Source organism: Plectropomus leopardus, chromosome 19, assembly GCF_026936395.1.
Source record: "Plectropomus leopardus strain MGB_pleo_1.0 chromosome 19, ASM2693639v1, whole genome shotgun sequence".
NCBI lineage: Eukaryota > Metazoa > Chordata > Actinopteri > Perciformes > Serranidae > Plectropomus > Plectropomus leopardus.
This window is the reverse complement of record NC_142194.1, coordinates 18730870-18751974: the sequence shown is the minus strand read 5'-3', so window position 1 is coordinate 18751974 and position 21105 is coordinate 18730870. Positions and strand designations below refer to the sequence as shown.

General features: G+C 37.9%; 2 protein-coding genes across 3 annotated transcripts; both read left to right on the top strand.

Moving 5' to 3' along the window:
• Positions 1–655: 655 nt before the first annotated feature.
• Positions 656–14697, top strand: LOC121958777 (sodium-dependent neutral amino acid transporter B(0)AT2-like). Of its 2 annotated transcripts, none has more exons than XM_088070066.1 (12): positions 656–788; positions 4408–4627; positions 5617–5774; positions 6235–6355; positions 6469–6644; positions 9097–9207; positions 9303–9544; positions 10267–10450; positions 10544–10745; positions 11376–11535; positions 11655–11817; positions 12233–14697. In XM_088070066.1, exons 2-12 carry the CDS (start codon positions 4408–4410, stop codon positions 12479–12481), a joined length of 1986 nt encoding a protein of 661 aa, XP_087926192.1. In that variant the 5' UTR covers positions 656–788; the 3' UTR covers positions 12482–14697. The 2 variants fall into 2 exon arrangements, with proteins under 2 accessions (XP_087926192.1, XP_042363828.2); XM_042507894.2 differs by lacking the exon at positions 656–788 and adding an exon at positions 2451–2798.
• Positions 14698–16027: 1330 nt separating this feature from the next.
• LOC148186342 (uncharacterized) lies at positions 16028–20378 on the top strand. Its single transcript, XM_088070067.1, has 4 exons — positions 16028–16775; positions 17150–17362; positions 17802–17951; positions 19672–20378. The coding sequence occupies exons 2-4, from the start codon at positions 17182–17184 to the stop codon at positions 19905–19907; spliced, it is 567 nt and encodes a 188-aa protein (XP_087926193.1). The 5' UTR covers positions 16028–16775; positions 17150–17181; the 3' UTR covers positions 19908–20378.
• The last annotated feature ends 727 nt before the right edge of the window (positions 20379–21105 follow it).

Below are 21105 nucleotides of genomic sequence, written 5' to 3'. Positions count from 1 at the left end.
TACATATGTTTTTTTTAATAAGATGCATATGAGTTTTTTGATTATACTGTAATTCCATTCAATTCTTCTTGTTTAAGATGAGCTTTTTTTCACATTTCATAGAATTATGTTATGGAATTAAAATGTGCATTTAATGGATTCCTCTGTGTCATTGTCTGTGCATGAAAAAGGGTTTAGAAATGCCCTGATTTGTAATAAAATAAACTGTTGTTCATACTAAAAATATGACAATTATTTATGTTTCTCTGCACTTTTCCCTCTGTATTTTATTAAGACAGACATTTTATGATTTTACACATTTTATGAAGGCTACTGCTGATGTTTTATGTTTACATTTGATCTTTTGTATGTCCTTTGGGTGTGTGTGTGTGTGTGTTTATATATAAGTCATTAAAAGTTTTTTTTTACCACACCCTTATTCCTACTTCATCTGTATTATTTCATGTAATTTATATATGTGTGTAAAAACAAAAATAACTTAACTAGACTGCAACTTCACAACACCTTAAAAATGAACTAAACCCCTTTAAACAATAGGCTAGTTAGCTGACAGGGTTAAGGTGTGTGTCAGGGGCAACCATACACAGCCTGCATAGAGCTGAAAAAAAGTGGGGTATCACATTTCATAACAGTCCTTTATTGGAGGTGGAAAAGTGTCCACTCTATCCACCAATGGAGGAGGACAGGCGGAGTCAGGTGAAGTGGCAGCAAGCGAGGTTACCACTTGACTTTGCCTTCAGGACATTGAGAAAACTTTTCAAGGACCACTATAATTTCATACCAAAAAGGTATTTATCACTAATTATTAAGTTCATGCTTTAAAATCCGAACGCATAGGCGATACTGTAGTATGGTGAGTCGGTAGAGGCAGTAGATTTGTGCGTTTTATTTGCCTCCAAATCAGGCATACGTGGCATGCAGCGTGTGTGTGTGTGTGTGTGTGTGTGTGTCTGTGTCTGTGAGACTATGCGGTCCAGAGAAATGTCACTGCCAGGTCAGGTTGACTGACGAGAGCTTTAATGATTGTTGGAGTGATAACATCAATGTGAAAAAAAAGCAATTTATAATTTTGCAGAATCTGAACATTAATGATATTATAGAAGCTGTTCAAAGACGTGACATTACCCCCCCCCCCCAAAAAAAACATGCTCGATGAAAGAAGCCGACTATTGCATCAGCTTAGCCTTACTTTTATTTTTCCATTAATTAATATTTTAAGAGAATATGTGATGAACTACAGCAAATGGTTTCATGTGGGGTGGAGAAAGTGAACGTTTGCCACGTGTTATAGCCTATTTGGAAACGTGGATCAATAAGATGATTCAACTTTATTCCATCAGTGGACATGATTGTTTAAAATTATGTGCTGTTACATACAGAGAATCCCCGCTATGACAAACAAAAAGATGGGGGGGCACACTTCCACTGTTAAACGTCGTGTTAAATTGGGCAGCATTCAGTCACACGTGTTGGAAAATACATTTTAAGCAGATCGGTGTTTGGATTTATGTTGCGTTCATGGCTCTTCCTGTGCGTCAGAATGGCAGGATCAGTCATTATTACCAATCATTGAGCTGACGGTTGTAAATGGCAGTCGAGTTTGGCAATAAAATGTCAAAAACAAGTACATTTAAAAAATAAAAAAACTGCACATAAGTACTTAAATTAACTTAGTGAGTATTTTCATTTTCTTTAAATTTATACCTGCAGCCTACTTTATACCAAAGTGATTACCTGATTAATCGTCTTGCAGATAATTTGTCAACATTTTTGATAGGCCTAATTGATTACTTTCCTCAGTCATTTATTTAAAAAGAACAGATTCACTTTCACTGTTCCCATCTTTTAAAATGTGATAACCTTTTCAGGCAGATTTGATTGCAACATTTATGCACTTACATTTTAAGGTCTTTTCCGCATTATTGCCCTGTTGAAAACATTTGTTCGTGAAGTGTTTTTTTTAAAGTAATCATATGCAATGAGTTACATTACTTTGATGAATTAATTAAAATAGTTACATAACACATTAATTATGGTATAAATATGGTAAGTAGTATCTGTACCCTATTACATTTCAAAATTAACCTTCCTGACACTGTTGATAAGTTTCCTTCAGTTATTAAAAAGAAAAGACACACATTCACTGTTCCCATTTTTTAAATTGAGATCACTTGCTTGTTTTCTTTGTTTTCTAAAATTGTAGGTAACAATTAATACATTTTTGGGATTTTTATTGGTAACTGAACAAAATAAGTAATTGAAAACTTGATTTTAAAGCTTTTTTAGACGAATGATCATTTAAAATTTAAATAAAAAGTCGATTAGTCGGGTCTGAACACGGTACTTGCGCCGATGCTTACTCTGGCACACAGAAGTCGTGCAGTCCCTGAACGCAGCAGTGTAGTAGGTGGGGTGCGGCTTGTTGCATCAGGCGGAAGGAACAAGCCCACGGCTGCTCCACCAATGAACGGCGACGACATGCGGGCGGTAAAGATTTAGCACATTCACCGAGTATATGAGGCGTTTTCTGTTTTACAGTCTCTGCAAGAGTTACATATCGCCGTCAAAATAGCAGATATGTATATGTGTATGTATATTCACTTTAAAACAGAAGTTTTTCTCAGCTCGCGACGTGGTTGATAGCGTAACGCGCCAGTAGCAGTCCAAACAGCAGCCCCACGTGCTCGTTTACTCCTTTGAAAGGACCGAAGAATAAAACGTTATCGCCTACATTTTTAGTTTTTAGCGTCTTTAGCGTTTCTTCTGCATCTTCGTCGACAGCATTTTCCAGTGAACAGGTTGGTGCTATTTATGAGACGTGTCTGTTTTGTGAGTGTTTGACAGATGGTCCGGGGATGTACTTAGCCATGTAGATACCGCGCAGATACTACAACTGACACTGTTTCTCAACAGCGAAGATGTTATCAGCACTTGTTTAGGAGCTAAGAGCTCTAAGTAATTTGAAGAATGTGAAAAAATGTGTTATTTATCGGATCCATGTTGCTTTATTTAGGGCTTATTGTACACCTGCGTTAATAGAGTGATATACTGTTGTTATCCACCTGGTGGGATAGCTGGCTGCTGTTATGTTCACTCAGATGGGTTCCTACGGTCATGGAAAACCTGGGAAAGTCAAGGGATTTCACAGTCACATTTTCCAGGCGTGGGAAAGTTATGGGATTAGTAGAAATCATTGAGAGTTTGGGGAGTTTTTTGTTTGTTTACTTTCAAAAATGGGAAGAAGGCAATAAGCAGCTTGTAAGAAATGACCTAAAAACATAGCAAGAAATTAGTAAACATGACAAGGAAATTAGGAAACGGAAAGACAAAAAAGCAAAAACAAACAAGGAAATGACTTGAAATATCCTTAAAATAATAATTCTGTAAAATAATTATATATATATATGGTTTTCTCAACCTTTTCCCCTTGCTTTTAAAAAATGCATTTCTAAATGTACCAGTTTTTTTTGCAATTTGCTGGACATTTCTTACCAAGTTGCTCATTCTTTTTCTTATATTTTCAAAAATCAAACCAATTTGCTTTTTGTTCAAAACACTTGTGAAAGGCGTCTGAACACTAACTAAAATCTTGTTGATGCAGGTTTAAAAAAGTGAAAAATCACTGAAACTTTTAAAAAAATAATGGTCTTTTGTTGTTTGTCAGGAAACTGTTACATTAATCTCTCATGAATAACCTTCCACATACTGTAATGTATATCCTGTAGCTGTTGACATAACGTTATGTGTGACAGTGTGTACCATCACATACATTTGTGAATTTTCTCCCTGTATTTCCTCCTTCTCTGGTTTTAATTCTAGGTCCTTGAAAACTTATGGAAAAGGTTTGAAGTCCCGTACATAAAAATGTGTGGGAACCCGGGATACCAGTCATAGACCCATTTTAAACTAATGTCATTTAATACATTGCCCTTTGCAACATGTTCTCATCGCTATAAATAGGATAGACAAAGTATTGGAAATATTTCCTATTATAACACATTTCAATCTAACAGCACCAACCTCCAAAATGACCATTATGATTCAGCACTCTGAAAATATAAAAAGTGGACATGGAGACATTCTTGAAAGTAGGATTTATTACATTTATTTTAGCTAGGTCTTCCTAAAAAAACTGGCAACTGAGTGTTTACACACACACACACACACACACACACTTGCTGGGGTCAGAGCAGTGGGTCAGTTTGTGATACATCACAAGTTAAGGCCAGATGACTATGAAGCATCTCCAAAACAACTGTTAGGCAGCAGAAAACTCCCCATTAATCTATTTAAATAAATCAACAGGATATCTGTGTTGGCCATCATGGATGATCAACCAGTCTTCAACAGGGCTTTATATTCTGATGAATTTCTTTCTGTTTTTCCTTTTGTCCCCTCCCGTCTTAGATGGAGAAGCAGCCCCTGCCAACTGACGATGACAAGACAGGAACCACAGAGTCGACGCTCGACGGCTTCGCTGGTGAGGAGAGCCAGCAGGGCTCCTCTGAGCCTGCTGCTCGAGCAGGATGGAACAGTAAAATAGAATATTTTCTGGCCCAGGTGGGATTCAGCGTCGGACTTGGCAACGTCTGGAGGTTTCCGTATTTGTGCCATCAAAATGGAGGAGGTCAGTACCTATTTTATTGCCATCCGTGTTGTTCCCACAGGATTGGGTCCCGTGAGTCCCGTGGGACCAAACACCAATGTAGGTGCAGAATATATAATACAGTATTTTGTTGGTGCAATGATCACAGGGGGAGCATGTGATGAAAAAAAGAGAATACTAAAAAAAAAAGAGAGACTCTTCTGTGCGTGTAGATGCATTAATTACCAGTTGTGCGCCTCCAAATCTAAGCAGTACATGATTTAACATTGTGTTTACAGATGTATACGCTATCTGTAAACAACACTGAGAACTGTTACATCAGAAGCCTGATGTTCCAACATCTGGTTTATATCTGTTGCGATGGGAAACTTTGTCAACTCTTTGGTAAAAAAATCGACACAGGCCACAGTGATTTAAGCAAGTTTTGGTTCTGACAGTTTTTTCAGTTTCGTTTTTGTTTTTCGTTTTAGTGTATTTACATATGTGCCCACAGTTAACATATACATACATATACAATCATGCATACATTTATATAGCCATCGAAACAGCAACATCACAACAGTATACAGCCCAAGAATCCCCAACAAATCCAGCTACTTTTTTTGCTTTGTTTTGGGGGATTATGTAGATTTTTTTGGCAGTTCACAGTGATTAATCAGATAGGAAACTTGGGGAGAGAGAGTCGGTATGACATGCAAAGCTTCTCAGCTGGTATCAAACCAGTGACCTTGCAGCTTGGGAATCAAAAATATACACGGCATGCAACCTAAGTAAACCACATTTTTGTAGGTTAAAAAATCCAAAAGAGCTTTGTGTGTTGTTTACCCTGGAAGATGAATTAGAGATATTTTCAAAAGAATATGGTGTTGCAGGCGGCTGTAGACAGAATGGTGTGGGATTTTTAAAAATCAGTCTAGCGTTAACGTGTGCTTCTTCTTTACATAACATTTGTATTGTCAAATTGTGGTGCTGGTTTCTTAAGTGATTTCTGGTCCCCCTCCTCTCCGCAGGGGCTTTTCTCCTTCTCTATGTGCTGCTGATGCTGGTTGTGGGCATCCCCTTGTTCTTCCTGGAGCTGGCGGCTGGTCAGGCCATCCGACAGGGCAGCATCGGAGTGTGGAGGTACATCTCCCCCAGGCTGGCAGGGATCGGCTACTCCAGCTGTGTGGTGAGATACTGATTGTTAAATGATTGATAGCATTGATACTATAGGATTGTCCAGTATATTGTTCAGAGTTCCCTCTGTCATGGAAGACCTGGAGAAGATGTGGGATTTCAAAATCAAATTTTCCAGGCATGGAAAAGTCACGGAATTAGTAAAAATCATGTGACGTTTTGGAAAGGTCATGAAATTTTAGTGTGTGTAATAAAAGTAATCTTCAGGGCATAACCTCCTATGTATTGTAACATAACAGTGTATTTATTTTCTGTAAGTCAGCTGTTGACATAACTTTTAATACACGTCAACTCAAGGCTGCAGAATATATCATAATAAGTGGTGTAAGTGCAGTGTGAGGGAGCAATGATGTGTTTATTTATTAATTGAAAATAATATTTGCACAGCGGCTCTATAAAACATAATGTCATTTTGTCACCAACCTGATCATCTTGTTCTCACATGTCCTCAGGTATGTTTCTTCGTAGCTCTCTACTACAATGTGATCCTCGCATGGAGTCTTTTCTACCTTGGGAACTCGTTCCAGTACCCTCTGCCTTGGGAACAGTGTCCAGAACAGGGGAATGTAACAGGTAAACACGCAGCATTAAACTGATAAGACATGAGCAGTTATTACATTTTAAATGTATTTGTTGTGAGTTGCACACAGGACGAGTAATGGCTCTTTTTTTTTTCTTTGCACCAGTAAATGAATGTGAAAAGAGCTCCCCTACGTCGTATTTCTGGTATCGTAAAGCTTTGGATATCACAGACTCGATTGATGAGATGGGCTCTTTCAACACTTACATCGTCTGCTGTCTGCTGGCGGCCTGGACCATCGTATGCCTGGGAATGTTTAAGGGTATCAAGTCCTCTGTCAAGGTAACTGTGCGGTCTGTTGTGGCTCCCTCTTTTCCAGAGTTTTGATGTTACAGTAAAGGAAGTTGTGCCGATAAGAGGATGGGATTGTTTGCTTATGTTTTTGCAGCTCTCAGATGTTTCACTCGGGTCGTATTAATCCGGAGCTTTAAACACGGCAGCTGCTAACCTTTGTCCAGTCTGTCGCTTGATGAGTTACGTCTTCAAACATCACAGTTTTAAATAACTGATTGGTTTACGTATGATTATCTGCGTTACGATGTGGATGTAAGAGTTGGATGGTTGCAGGACAAACTTGGAAATGGTGATGGGAAGAGTTGCTTTGATATTTCCAAGGAATGTGAAGTTTTTAATTTTTTCTCAATGATTGGTTACCATTGCCACTTTGGGACCAGCTGAGCGTGAAACAACAAAAATGTGAAGAAAAGCCTTTAATGAAAAACACTGACATAATAACAGACTGGTATCGTGTGCACGCTACACTGTTATGGCATTCCCAGTTTGGTCAAATCCCAGTCATGTGTCAGGCTTAGATTTCAGGGTTATTGTGGGTGAAGGAATCTCGCTGGAATGTCTGGCTTAGGTGCTGACCCACTTTAAATGGCCAAATCCACATTATGTGTTTCAGTAGAGGAGGAGTTTTGTAAAGTACTATTTTTTTAGAGTGTTGTTTTCCCTAATATACATCAGCTTGTTTAGTCAGTAAAGATAGAGTGCCTTGCAAAAGTATTCAGCCCCGTTTGTGTTTTTCCTATTTTGTTTCCTTACAACCTGCAGTTTAAATGGATATTTCTTGTAACGGACCTACACAAATTAGTCAAAGTTGATAAAATGAAAGAAAATGTTTTAAAAATCTGAAAATAGAAAAATTAAAAGTGGTGTCTGTTTATTTATTCACCGCCTTTGCAACAAATCCCCTTAATAAGACCTGTTGCTATTAAATACCTTCAGCAGTCACACATTTAGTTAAATAAAGTCCACATTATCAGCGTGTCTGGACACCTGTTCTAAAAGGCCTAGATTCTGCAGCAGCAGGAAATGCAGGAAACATTGATGTTTGATAAAAACACAACTGCTTTTTTTGACAATATCTCAGCTGGAAAAAACAGCAATGAGTTTTTACAAAACACAGAGGTTTGGCGCTTAAAAAGCCACATGAAAACAGTGAAGTGGTCGCTAAGTATAACCCGTTTAGTTGTTTGTTGGTCTGGAACAGTGGTCTACAGCTTTGGAGGCGTCTTATATACTAAGTCCCTGTAGAAACACTAATGTGATGGCCGGGTCCCATGGATCCTTAAAAACTCTTAAAAGGCATCAATCTAAAAAAAAAAAAAGCCCATAATTGGTCTAAAATGTCGTAAAATAATTTTTCAATTTCTTAAAAATGGAAAGACATTAAAGGTACAACTTTATGAATCTGTTTTTCTGACATTACACTGTGAAATTTCAAAATAATAGATAACTTAGGAAAAAAAGAAAAGAATATGACTAGCATTGCTGTCACCCAAAAGTCATGTTTTATATTCAAGTGAGTATTATGGCAAATATTCTCCCTAACCTTAAGTAATTAGTGTCAGATCTTCATCTCTTCCCCAATTTTGGTAACAGTGAAATCATTCCTTAACTTTATTTTGAGTGGCATTTAAAGAAAACTCTTAAATTCCACTTGCTGTAAGCTGTAGGAACCCTGGATTGGTATGAGACGTACAAATGTAACATTTGTGGTTTGCAGAAACGTACAATGCCAACATTTCCTTGTGGTGCGTGGGCTGTGGCATCAGTATTATCTGCCGTTTTCTGGTCGTGGTTCATGTTTACTTAACAAACCCAGAAATGTAACCCTGCCATGAACAAACATCCCGTTTTAGGTGTGGAAATAACTCACTTCTGTATTTAAGCTTAAAGTTAACATCTGAGGGGAAGTTTAATACCACTGAGGCTGACATCAGGTGTTTCACGCAATTACTGACTTAATCATCTCAGATTACAACGGCCATATGCTGCATGTCTAACAAGCAGCGGGCTTTGCTCTTAAGATTAGGTGAAGCGACAGTTACCTCTCTGGGGGAAATGGGTTGTTATAGCAGCAAACTTAGTTGGATTCAACATTGAACTTACAAAAATACAGTTTATTTAAGGATATGGACTGCACCTAAACTGTTTAAAGTCCAGATGAAATGGCATCGTGAGAATATCTAGCTTCAGTATCAGGGGGATATAATGTTGAGAGGAATTTGATTTGATCGGAAATAGGAGGCTTGCGTATCTTGCGTATCAATGAAAATGTGTGGGAACCTTCGTAGTAGTCCGTGCATGAGCTGAAATGTACTTAGGATTTGTAAAAAGAATAGGGAGCCACATGAGGCGACGTGCCTGTACAATACCAAAATACTGACCTCTGCAGGTAGTTGTCTGGATTCACTTCTTAAAGTATTAATTCTTTGTCACTGTCTAGGTGATGTATTTCTCCTCCATCTTTCCTTACGTGGTGCTGTTCTGCTTCCTGGTCCGAGGGCTCCTGCTGGATGGGGCCTTGGAGGGAATCACCTACATGTTCTACCCAAAGGTACACACGGATAAAATGTCTGGTTGAATGTTCAAAAGAGAGGCAGATATGAATATTTCCCTGATGCACCTGTTGTTCCCTCTTTGCATAATTAGCTGGAAATTTGGGGAGACATTCAGGTGTGGCGGCAGGCAGCCACGCAGGTATTTTTCGCCTTGGGCCTTGGCTTCGGATCCATTATTGCCTACTCCTCCTACAACCCCAAGAACAACAACTGCCACCGTGACGCCTTCACTGTCTCCACTATAAACTTCCTCACATCTGTGCTGGCGACGCTGGTGGTGTTTGCTGTGCTCGGCTTCCGCGCCAAAGAAAAGGTCATGGAATGTGTTGTCAGGTACGCTTTAATCAGAGGACACATTTTGAATCATGCATTAAAAGAATCACACATTTTGACTAAAAGTATAAGGCACTACTATGTCAGTATTTATTTAATGGTCCAGACGATGTGTAGAAGGCCTTTTTTTTTAGTTTTTATTTCTGTCTCAACAGCTCGTACAATCATATTAATAATCTTGCCCACAACTTTTTTCTTTCTTTTTTTTTATGTTTTCTCCACTGCGTCTACATAAACCATACATCACGTCATAATAATGGAATAAAATTTAGGAAATTAGATAATAATAACAACAGAAGTAGTAATAATAATAGTGATCATGATGATAATAGTAACCATAGAGGCAATAATGATTTGAATAACAATGGTGGTGAAAAGAGAAAGATGCAAAGCTTAAAGAACAGAGGTGTGAATCAGAAGAACAAGCAAAAACAGCAACAACGAGGGGAAAAAAGGTGGATGGGGGTTAAGGGTCATTGGTGCGAGTTGTGTGTGAATGTGTGTAACCTGTAATGAGACATGATGAATTTTAAGGTCTATTTTTTTTCTAACTTTTTTTTTGGCTTAAGACCTGTTCCACGGTTTCTTTAATTCTTTAATTCTCTTTGCATCTCACAAACTATTTTGTATGCCTAAGACGTTTTTATAGAACTTCATATGTTTTGTTGCATGTGTCTTATGTTTACAACTGTGTTTTGTCCTTTCCTTTCTTTTTTTTTTAGTAATATGAAGGAGTTATCGGCACAGTTTCGGAGTAGTAATGTGGACGTAAAGCTGATGCCAAGCTTCGACTATTCTGACCCCGGTTCTGTGGCACTAGAAGACTACAGGGCCTGGTTCAAACAGTACGGAAATATGATCCCAGGCAATTTAACAGACTGCGACTTGGAAAAAGAGATGCAGCAGGTAAATATTGAGTTTTTGGACGATGTGGATGGTTTTGTGTTTTGTGTGCTGTACATAAAAAAAGCTAAAGCTGGCACTCTTGTTTGTGTTCAGGGTGTGGAGGGCACAGGCCTCGCTTTTATTGCCTTCACAGAGGCCATGTCGCTCCTGCCTGGCAGCCCCTTCTGGTCAGCGCTCTTCTTCCTCATGCTGCTCAACTTAGGACTCAGCACCATGTTTGGCACCATGGAGGGCATCCTCGCTCCGCTCACTGACCGCTTCAAAACTTTGGCCAAAAATAAGACCAAACTCACAAGTAAACATCTTTTTTTTCCTTTTTTTAACCTTGACCATTGTTTTTTCTTTAAAGGAGGGGATCCCGATCCATGCACACCCCAACTTCACAGTATCTAATTAACCCTTTGAAACCTGGAGTTTTGTGCATTCTGACTAACAAGTATTGAAGTTTTTTTTTTTTTTTTTGGAGCAAATTGGTTTGCTTTCCCTTTTTCCTTTTGAAAACATGGGAAAAAGGCAATGAGCCACTTGGCAAAGAGCGCCAAGGAAATTAGTAAATTTGACAAAAATGAATAAATTTAAAGCTAGGGGAAATTTCCAAAACTTATTTATAATGATCCTAATTATGAGTGTGAATTTTATGTTTCTCAAAGTGTTTGGCAGTAAAGTCTAACCTCACTCGACCCTGTTACCGGCAGATATCTCACTCTGTCATTTTGCCTGTGAAGTTACAGCCAGTAGATGAGTGTCTCGTCATACGTCATGGAGCCGATTTTACTGACACCTTCAAGCAAAGACGGAGCAAATTGATTAAAATTACCTCCTGAACTTATTCAGGCTAAATCACAAACGTATCCATTGTGCTAGATTGTGTACACTGTCTTTGAAAGAAATCGTGTTTTGCTCTAACATGTGTCTTTTGTTTCAGTTTTTAGCTGCATCATCGGCTTTCTGATTGGCCTGCTCTTCACCCAGCGTTGTGGGAACTACTTTGTGACAATGTTCGACGATTACTCTGCCACTCTGCCCCTCATCATTGTGGTGGTTTTTGAGACTTTCAGTGTGTCTTGGTTATATGGAGCTGATAGGTGAGGTGTATTTTCAGACTGTGGCTAACTGTCTTAACTCTGCCAAGTATCCGTTCAGATCTCTGAGTATCAGCGTTTAAATATGTCATTCCTGAAAGTTTACCGCTCTGTTTCTGAAGGTTCCTTGATGACATTGAGGCGATGCTGGGCTGGCGTCCCCATGTGATTTACAAGTACCTGTGGAAATACATCTGCCTGCTTGCTATGCTGGGGCTGCTGGCCGCCACATCCATTCGGATGATCATCAAACGCCCCACTTATCTGGCTTGGAACCAAGAGAAGGTAAAGAGAATCATATCAAAGCAACATGATGTAGCAGTTCGGTTCCATGCACCTTGGGACCCACCGAGTGCAACACCACATTTGTAAAACACACATAGTGCCCCGCCTCATGGACAATGTGTATTTGTTGACAAGCAAAGGGATGCGGAATTGGCAAAGTTGTTGTCGACTGACGTGTACGGTAATATTGACAGACTTTCTTGCCATGCAACTGTCAAAAGTCTGCACAACCGCTGCGCTAATCTCTGACAAGTAGCATGCGTAGCTAACAAAGCAGGTGACAAAAACGTTCTGCCGCTGACATGAAGCTGTAACATGTTACCTGCTAAACCTCTGTTGAGAGAGAGGCTGAATCTGTACTTTAAAAACTATGGCAAATGGTCTCCATTTTTGATAAATTTGCTTCCTTTTTCAGGCTTCTGAGGAGTACCTGGAGTACCCAAGCTGGGCTCTGGCTGTTATGGCTTTATTGATCATATTCGCCATGATGCCCGTCCCAGTGGCTTTGATCCACGCCGTTCTGCGGGACAGGACAAAGCAAGGAGCCAGAGATACAGAGACTGGTCAGTACAGCATTGTTAGCACCGATGACAAGTGTGACACCCCCATGACTGACATGTCTGAACTGGACCGAACGAACGGGACCGCTGCCTCCTTTTCCTAAACACTGGACATGAAGTTGCAGTTTGGGAATTTACTTGCAATATGCGGTCAAATGTTTAGTTGGCCATTTTGAAGGCCGGTTGAATTATCTCACTGCCTTTAGTGAGGCTGTGACACAAAAAACAATTGCAAGGTGGGGAAAAAAAATCCTTATTTAAATATTTAAAACCTACTACTCCAACAAGTACAACTTTTAAAAAGTATGTAATATGGAAAATAAGGAACAATTAACTTATTTTTGGGAACACAAGGTAGAATTTCCACTGTTTGTCAGAGTTGTCCAGCATAAGCCATATCATATTCCAGTTTTTAGTTTTGTGAGAATAGTTCACTTGTCCATTCATCTGAAACATCCTACATTTTTCTCCTTTTATAAATGCACGCTCGTGAGATGCACCTCGTCATTTCAAGAATCCAGACATGCCCTTTTGACCATGAACGGCTATCAAATCCAGGAAGGACAGGTTTACATCTTACCACTGTTGTACGTCTCTTTGTTATATATTTAAAGCTTATTGGTCATTTTTTAACCTTTTTTTTATAATGAACTCTTTTACAGCACAGAGAATGTGACAGTCATGAAAACAGTTTTAGGTTGGGCATCAGATTTTTTGAGTTGAGCTACAACAAAAAAGCAGAGCCTTAATGAAAACATGCAAATAGCAGCCATCATCACCATCACCTGTGTGTAAAGAATAGGGCTTCAAACAATGATTTTTAAATGTTTGTTATTGATCAATCTCGCAAATATTCTTGATTAATCGTTTGGTTTAAAACATGTCTGAAAATAGTGAAAAATATCCATCCCAGTTTCTCAGTGTCAGAGAAGATGTCTTAAAATGTCTTGTTTTGTCAGTCAAAAACCCGAAAATACTCAATGTAACATGAAATAAAACAGAAAAGCAGGAAATCTTAATATTTAAGGTGCTGAAAACAGCATTTTCTGCCATTTCTGCATGCAAAATTATTTTAAGGATTAATCGATTTTTGAAGAATAATCACGACAATCAGAGAGTGAAGGGAAAATGCTTTTAAAAAAACAGATTTTGTTCTGTTTTGTCACAGTTTTATGTTTTTTTTCCAAAGCTTAACAACTACATTTGTTAAAGTTTTTTCAGACTGTTACATCAGGAAAGAAAATTTAATACAGCTGTTAAGCATTAATAATATAAGAGCATTAATGTTTTTTTTTTTAACCACACAGACGCTATATAATCTTGTTTACAGCTCAAAAACACCTGAGTCACGGTTTTGGTACAGTTAAATATGCTGTGCGTATACTTTGTGTTTGCAGGTGTAGCTACACAGTTCAATTCATACAACACACTTACATTCTCTTGATATTTAGCAGCTGCTTAACAGTATCAAAGCATTGTTTTATGCTGATTGTTATTTTATCACCACCGTTTGCTTTTTATTGGTTAAGACAAATTTCAAGTTCTCAACACACGTTTTTATCATCCTGTCATGTTGTTGAATGTGATTTCAGACATTAGCAACAAAACCAGCGTAATGGTTATATCAGGTTATATCATCAATCATTCGTCCCCGTTTGTCCACATGGTGCAAATACTATGGTAGTTTTGTAATGTAAATATGTATATAGTACCAGTAGAAACTCTTTAAGAACAAATGTAATTGGAATTGTGTGTAGGGTTTTCTATCTTTTATTGATTGTAAATTAGAAACATTGCATGGACCATGGGTTTTTTCTTAAGCTGAGGTTTAGGAGGAAACTAGCTGCATGTTTGTTTAAACAGGCTCGATAAAGCCACCGACCTGTCGAAGTATTCCTTTACTTCAGAGTTTAGTGCAGTAAATGATGTAATTAATGTGTTTATTTTGTACAATATTTTTTTAGACTTATTTACGTGGTCTTCATTGTATTTTCATGGACATTTTTTCGGAAACTGAAAGGGTACTTTGTTTTACATTTTCAGTGGGTTACTATCAAAATAAATGGACCTTATGCTGTTGAATGTACCCAAACTAAGTGCCTTCAGACTTTATTAGGCTGACTGAACAAAATGTTAAAGGCACTACAGCATACAGTATGTACAGTTTCAAACACATTTCTTTTGATATCTTCACTTTTTAACAGTGTATGTACTCTGTAAGTGTGTATAAAATGAGTTTTTGAGAAAAATGTAATATAATGCCACTGCTATGTAATATATTTTGGACATTTCAATACAACAGTACAGTGTCTTGAAACAATCTGCGCTGTTTGACGTGTAGCTTAAGCTTGTAATTTACACATTGCTCAAACTTTTCCCCGACAATGTTGTAAGTATTGAATTGTAAGTATTGTGATAAATGTTTTTTTTTTTTTATTGACATTTTTAGAGAGTTATTTTTAGGGATGTTTGTTTTCTTTCAGAAAAAAGGGCGATCAATGTGCATCTAGAAAAAAAAGGGAGTTTGAGTTCAGTATTACAGGTACATGAATAAGTGTGCCAGCTCCACAGCAGAAATTAAGATTATTTAAAAGCATCATAACGTTTAAGTTGAGGTAGGAATTTGAACTGCAGCCTCAGATAGTGATGTTTTTCTTTCTTGTTTAAAAAAAAAAAAATCTTGTCCAGACTTGCTGAGCATGACTGTATACCTATTTCCTATGAACAGCATAGTACGCTCATTTCTCTAGTATTTCTTACAGGGCTTTTCAACTGAAGCATTTGGTGGTTACATCACTTACTAAAAAGCTCTGAGATGCTAGCAGTGTTTTTTTAAGGGAGTAAAGAGCCCTTCCATCCCTCGCTGTGTGCTGCCGTCCATCTGCACCATTATCTGCCTGGGAAAGTTGAATCGAAACAAAACTTCTGCCAGAGTAAACACCATCTGAACAGCTGTATACGAGGACAACATGTAGAGGTAATGTGATGACTTGCTTTTCTTATTAACTTGTGATTATAGAGGGTGAAACTCAACATGCGGCCCCCTGACTGAACAAAGTCAACTCAACAGTCAGTTTGTGTCTTGGTGTGTCTGTAAAAGTCTGCATCTCATATTTGCACAACACGCGCAGGTGGCCTGAAACACGATGTTCAAGGCTATCATGATATGTGTTAGGGCAGCTATTGTTTGAGCTTTTGAAACTCTGTTTTGACTGTTTGACTCAGTGAACAGTTTGCTCATTTCAGTCCTTGAACAGTTTGAGTGCACTTGCAAGTCTGTGCAGTAAGTGAGGGGATACACACCACTCTTACTGAGAAGTGTTTGTGTTTCAGTCATTACAAACCAGCCAGCTGAAATGATAAGATATCACTGTTAATGTGACTAATTAAACCAGATGGAAGTCATTTTAGTCCACGTATGACCTGATTTGATCTGAGTGGTCCAGACCAGCAAAACGCTCCTAATAACCTTTAAATAATACTGCATTAATTATTTATTATTAATATTAATAATATTAAATTAAATTATTATTAATTATTTGACACCCCTGAACTTTACAGTGTATCTGAAAAATGTATCTCCAGCTTCCCAGATTGTCCACTGACATCATTGAATGAGGAGTGAGATATAATTAACTGTATGCATCTAAAAGTGAAATTCCAAACTCTAAGTGAATATACCAAAATAACATCTTCATCCAGAAAATGACTCAGGTTATTGTATTCTATATTTTTTCATATTTAGATAAATAAATTTTAAAAAATTCTAAAGAAGGTAATTCGATAGATTTTTTTGTATAATAGTTATTCTGACTCACTCACCACCTTGTATAGACGAGTTGTATGAGATTGAAGCAGTACGTTTATGTGTCAGCAGGGAGCTCTGTTGCACTCACGTCAGGGTGTTTCTCTGCTCAACACGTTACTGCAGGTTGTATGAAATCTGCAAAAAACATTTAACCCCTCGTTTGGTTCGCCATTGTTAAATGAGATGAATCCTATTTTTCTCATTATGTTGAAAGAGACCTAAATAAGAATGGATTTAAGTTGTCATGAGCAAACAACCGCTGTTCTCTCTGCAGTTTTTTGTAAATATTTCTTTTCAAACTACAATTTCAAGGTCAAAACTGCCAGAGCAGAACGTACAGAAGGAAACCCCGACTGAAATCATCTCTTTGTGAGGCTGCTTTGTGTATCTCAACAGGGCACTTGTGTAAGCAATTTTCTAGATGTGTATGCTTGTGTGGGAGAGTACTCACAGGTGTCCCCTTGGAAATATTAGGGGCCTGGGGAGTTGAGTTGTCTTGGATGCAGTCTCACTTCAGTCAGCCAGAGAGGCAGAGAGGACAGGACCAACACCCGGCAGAGACAAACACGGCATCCCTGCTTCGACCTCAGGTAAACCCACGTACAAAGACTTTGTATAGTATGTAGTAGTATAGTCTATAGTAGACTATGTATATTGTATTTAGATTTTAAATTGTTAAAACTTGCCTTTGAATACCAGTGAATGCATATGTGTAAGATATCGAGTTTATTTAATAGTTTGATACATTATTAGAGCAGGGCCAGACTGTGAAAGAATAGCTACTAACAACAAGCTGTAAGTAAAGTAAAACAACAGCAATATTGTTTTGACTGATTGGTTTACATGGCTTTGTGGTGAGCATTAAACTCACTTACCAGCCTTTTAAGCAAACTAAACCTTCAGAATAAGTAGAAAACCTTCAGAAAAAAACTATTTATGTTTTCATTGCTCATATTTTTCCAAGTATCTTTAATTTGTAGGCGTATCGGTGGACACATGGCGGGCCTCGCAGCTCTCTGCCTGCTGCTAGTGTTTCCACTGAGCAGCTCCCAGAGCACCCTGCGGTCTGAGCAGCAGATCAATGTTCATCAGGCCCCGGCAGCACCTCCCTCTCCACCACACATACGGGACCTACTTAAAAAAGAGGAAACCGCTCATTTAAATGCAAAGCGAACATGTGAGTGTGACTTAAAGAAATGTTGTTCAGTTAGAACTGCATATATTTATCCAGCACAGTTCAAAACAAAAATGCCAAAATACATATTTCTATTGATTTTAGTTTTTGATAAATTCTTACCTGTAGTGCCATTTATCAATCCAGACTGTTTTGGTGTGAGTTGCCAAGTGTTGTAGATATTTGCTTTAAATTAATGGATGTTAACAGCAATGTCTCCTTCCAGAAATCATGACCTGGTTACCAAAGACAATCCATAGACATTGTTATGAGCAGTTTGATGTAGGAACTATTTTCTTCCTGCTGAACTGCACTCGTTGACCGAAACACCACACAGAAAGAATTGTGCATCTACAGCTAGCATCACTGAGCTGCATATGTCCAGGTAACAAACATGCTCCACATAGGCAAGATTTCATTAAAAACTTTTGTGCATTCACAGATGCCCATGTAGACAAAGATAACGCCAAAGTGGGCCTGTTCATCGCTGCGGCTATGGGAACTTTCGCTCTGATGGCTGCCGTGTACTGCATCTACAACAAGTTCTACACCAAACACCAGTACCTGCACACCCAGCTTAACGATGACTCAGGTACAGTAATATATATATATATATATATTATTAAATACTATTGTATTGGAGCCTCTTTTAGCTTACATTTAAGGAAGCAGCAGCTCTTTTGCACCAAGTAGCATCGCCTACAGGGACAGTCAGAGACCTGCATGGTTGTAAAAATACACATCTTATCTGTCTTCACTACAAAGTGGTGCCACATCAGAGAAAACTAAAATAAAACTGACAACTACTGTATGACCGCAGAATGTTCTCTCACAGAGTGATAAAAGGAAACCACAGATTAAAATACAGTTTCCTCATCAGCAGACACAGAGAAAAAAACTGGTCCTATCAACATCTGATCTATTTTTTCTCTCTTGTCTCTTGGGTATCATTTGTTGTAAAGCATCACAGGCCAGCTCGAATATTAAACGTTCGCGTGCTGTGTCGTGTTTATTGACGTGCAAACTCGTTTCTTGGAACTAAAGCACATCGTGCTCACTGCCAGTTGGAGGCACTGATAAACAATATTCCATATGTAGCTTTGTAAATGTGTATATACAGTAGCTATAGATATCGATAGAAACTTGATGGTTCATGATGTGTGCAGTAGAGCTGCAGATAAAGCTATTTTCATATTGATTAATCTGCCAATTATTTTCTCAAATAATCAATAAATTATTCTGCCAATAAAATGTCAGAAAATAGTGGAAAACAGCATATGTAATTTCCAAGAGCCCAGGGTGACATGGTGGTGGTATGTTTTATATGATCAACAGTCCAAAAATCCAGAGCTATTCAGTTTATTATCACAGGGTTCCCACATGGGTCATGGTAAACCTGGAAAAGTCAACTAATTTTACAATCATATTTCCCAGGCTTGGAAAAGTAATGTTTTATTTTTATTTTTATTTTCTGTAGCTGATGTTTCCCAAATTTTAAGAAAACATTCTGCCAATTTTTTCTTCTTTTTATAAATAAAGTTGGCTTCTGTTTTTTCTTTCAGGGAGCTTTTTGTAGAAAACTGATTCAAAATTTTTTGCATTTTTTAAAAAATTTTGCTGATTTTTAACGCAAATGTAAAAAATGTTTTTGATTTTATTATTTCTAAATTGTATTTCAAAAGAATACCAGAGGGTTTGGAAGGCATTTTTACTTCTTTTTTTTTAATCTGTGATTTTTTTCTATATATTTGGCAATTTTTCTAAAACCATGAAAAAATTTGGGCGATTTTAAATTTTGATTTATTTATGTATTTTTTTGTTTTGCAAGAAAACAGGTTTAGACTGCATGTTTCTTTGAAATTCGCACTGGTTATCATAGCCAGAAACTTCAAAAACAGAAATTATTGTTGAATTTTCCATCTCCATTTCCATTTCCAGTGGTTCTTGAACAGATTATTGGGGATGTTGAAATTATGGTTGCGCTGGGCAAGTAGGGTAAAGAAAAAACATTGGGTGAGGAAGAAAAATATTTTTGGTCCTTGTAGTTTTGAAATGTTGTCCATGAAAGAGTGGGAACCCTGTTATCATGTGTGACAAAGACAAGCATGAAATGCTCACATTTAAAGCAAAAGAAGCAAATGTTTTGCTTTCAAAAAATAATAATTGTTTGATGATCAAAATAGTTGGCAGCTAATTTCCTGTTGATCATCTAAGTTTGGTGTCTCACTAAACTGTGAGCTAGTATGTATGAAATGTTTACAGAAATCTGTCTACAAAATTCATGTAGGGGTTCCTTATATATCTGTCTGCAGATTTAACCACTGACCCCATGGAACCTCCCCCCGTGTTTTTCCACGCCTCTGCTGGCCCCAGTGCGCTAGATGTGCGGAGGGCCGGTTATGGCTCACTCTCAGATACTCCATCCATCATCTCTGTGCCACCCAGCCTGTCCCCTCCTCCCGCCGCCATGCCCTTCCCTCCCCTCTTCCTGTCCTCTCACTCTCTGAGAACTATATCAGCCAGGGATCTGGAGAAGAGCTGTATCTGATATTGAATCCTTAGTTTGCAGTGTGAGACTTCTGAATGACAGAAAAGAAGTAGTAACGTGAATACGCACTTTTCTGATACCTACACACATCAGACACTATTTTAATTTTTGCACATGCAAACCCTGACTCAATCGGGGGTTTCAAACAGTAGGAGAATGCAGAGGAAGGGACTTTTTACAGCAATATTTGGTGGTAGAACATACAGGAGAGTCCTGTGCTGTGATGTGATAGCTCATCCACCTGCCGTCACTGCCAAATTTCTCATTTACCACCAACAGATCTTCCCCAAACATTTGCCTTTGCAAGCACAATCACAAGCACATGTATGGACTGTAGTCATTTGTGCTGTACTGCACAGCTGTAATATGTAGATTTTTCCTGCACCTTAGCTAACACCACCTGTCTTAGTCGTCCAGTATGGGATCAGAAAAATAAACTCTCCAGAGATGAAAAAAATATTGTCCTGCTCATTTCTACTTTTATAGTTAATAATTACCCATTACTCCCATAGTTACATACATAATCAGCCTGAAATAGAGATATTTGTCACCAATAATATTTAGCTCCATGATATTTAAGTGTCCAAGTAAGTTGTGACAGTGAACCAGCATGCACAATCCTAGGACCCTGAAACTCAAGCATCATTGATTCTATTATTTACACCCGTGATTTTCCTACTGTAACATGTCTAGTTGTCCTCTGTTTAAAAGACTTATTGCCCATTTTATTCACGGACCTTTGCTTCAGACACATCTACACACTTTACGGCCACAACTAACTATTATTTTCAGTGGCGATTAATCTGTTGGTTATTTTCTCGATTAATCAGTTAGTTCTGTGTCTAAAAAACTTGAAAATTGTGAAAAATGATAAGCATTTCCCAAAGTTGATGCTCTCAAATGTCTTGTTTTGTCCAAAACCCAAAGATTTTCAGTTAATGTCGTAGTAAAGAAACAAGAAAATATTCAAATTTAGGAAGCTGGAATCAGAATTTTTTATATTACGTTTTCTTAAAAAGTACTTAAAAAACTATCAGTATATGTAAACGCAACACTCTAAATTCTGCAAAAATGACCACAGAAAGCAACTATTTGCTTTTTCTTGTTTCTTTTTAAATTACACTTAGTATACATCATTACTACATTCTATACTTTAATTACTTACCTTATTACTTATTTACTATACATGTTTTTCTTG

Excerpts from the sequence above, each read along its gene's own strand:
- LOC121958777 (XM_088070066.1), top strand. The coding sequence starts at position 4,408 with ATGGAGAAGCAGCCCCTGCCAACTGACGATGACAAGACAGGAACCACA. Across the intron at positions 5,775-6,234 it reads TCGGCTACTCCAGCTGTGTG|GTATGTTTCTTCGTAGCTCT; the intron begins GTGAGATACTGA and ends ACATGTCCTCAG. Across the intron at positions 6,645-9,096 it reads GTATCAAGTCCTCTGTCAAG|GTGATGTATTTCTCCTCCAT; the intron begins GTAACTGTGCGG and ends GTCACTGTCTAG.
- LOC148186342 (XM_088070067.1), top strand. The coding sequence starts at position 17,182 with ATGGCGGGCCTCGCAGCTCTCTGCCTGCTGCTAGTGTTTCCACTGAGC. Across the intron at positions 17,363-17,801 it reads TTTAAATGCAAAGCGAACAT|ATGCCCATGTAGACAAAGAT; the intron begins GTGAGTGTGACT and ends GTGCATTCACAG. Across the intron at positions 17,952-19,671 it reads CCAGCTTAACGATGACTCAG|ATTTAACCACTGACCCCATG; the intron begins GTACAGTAATAT and ends ATCTGTCTGCAG.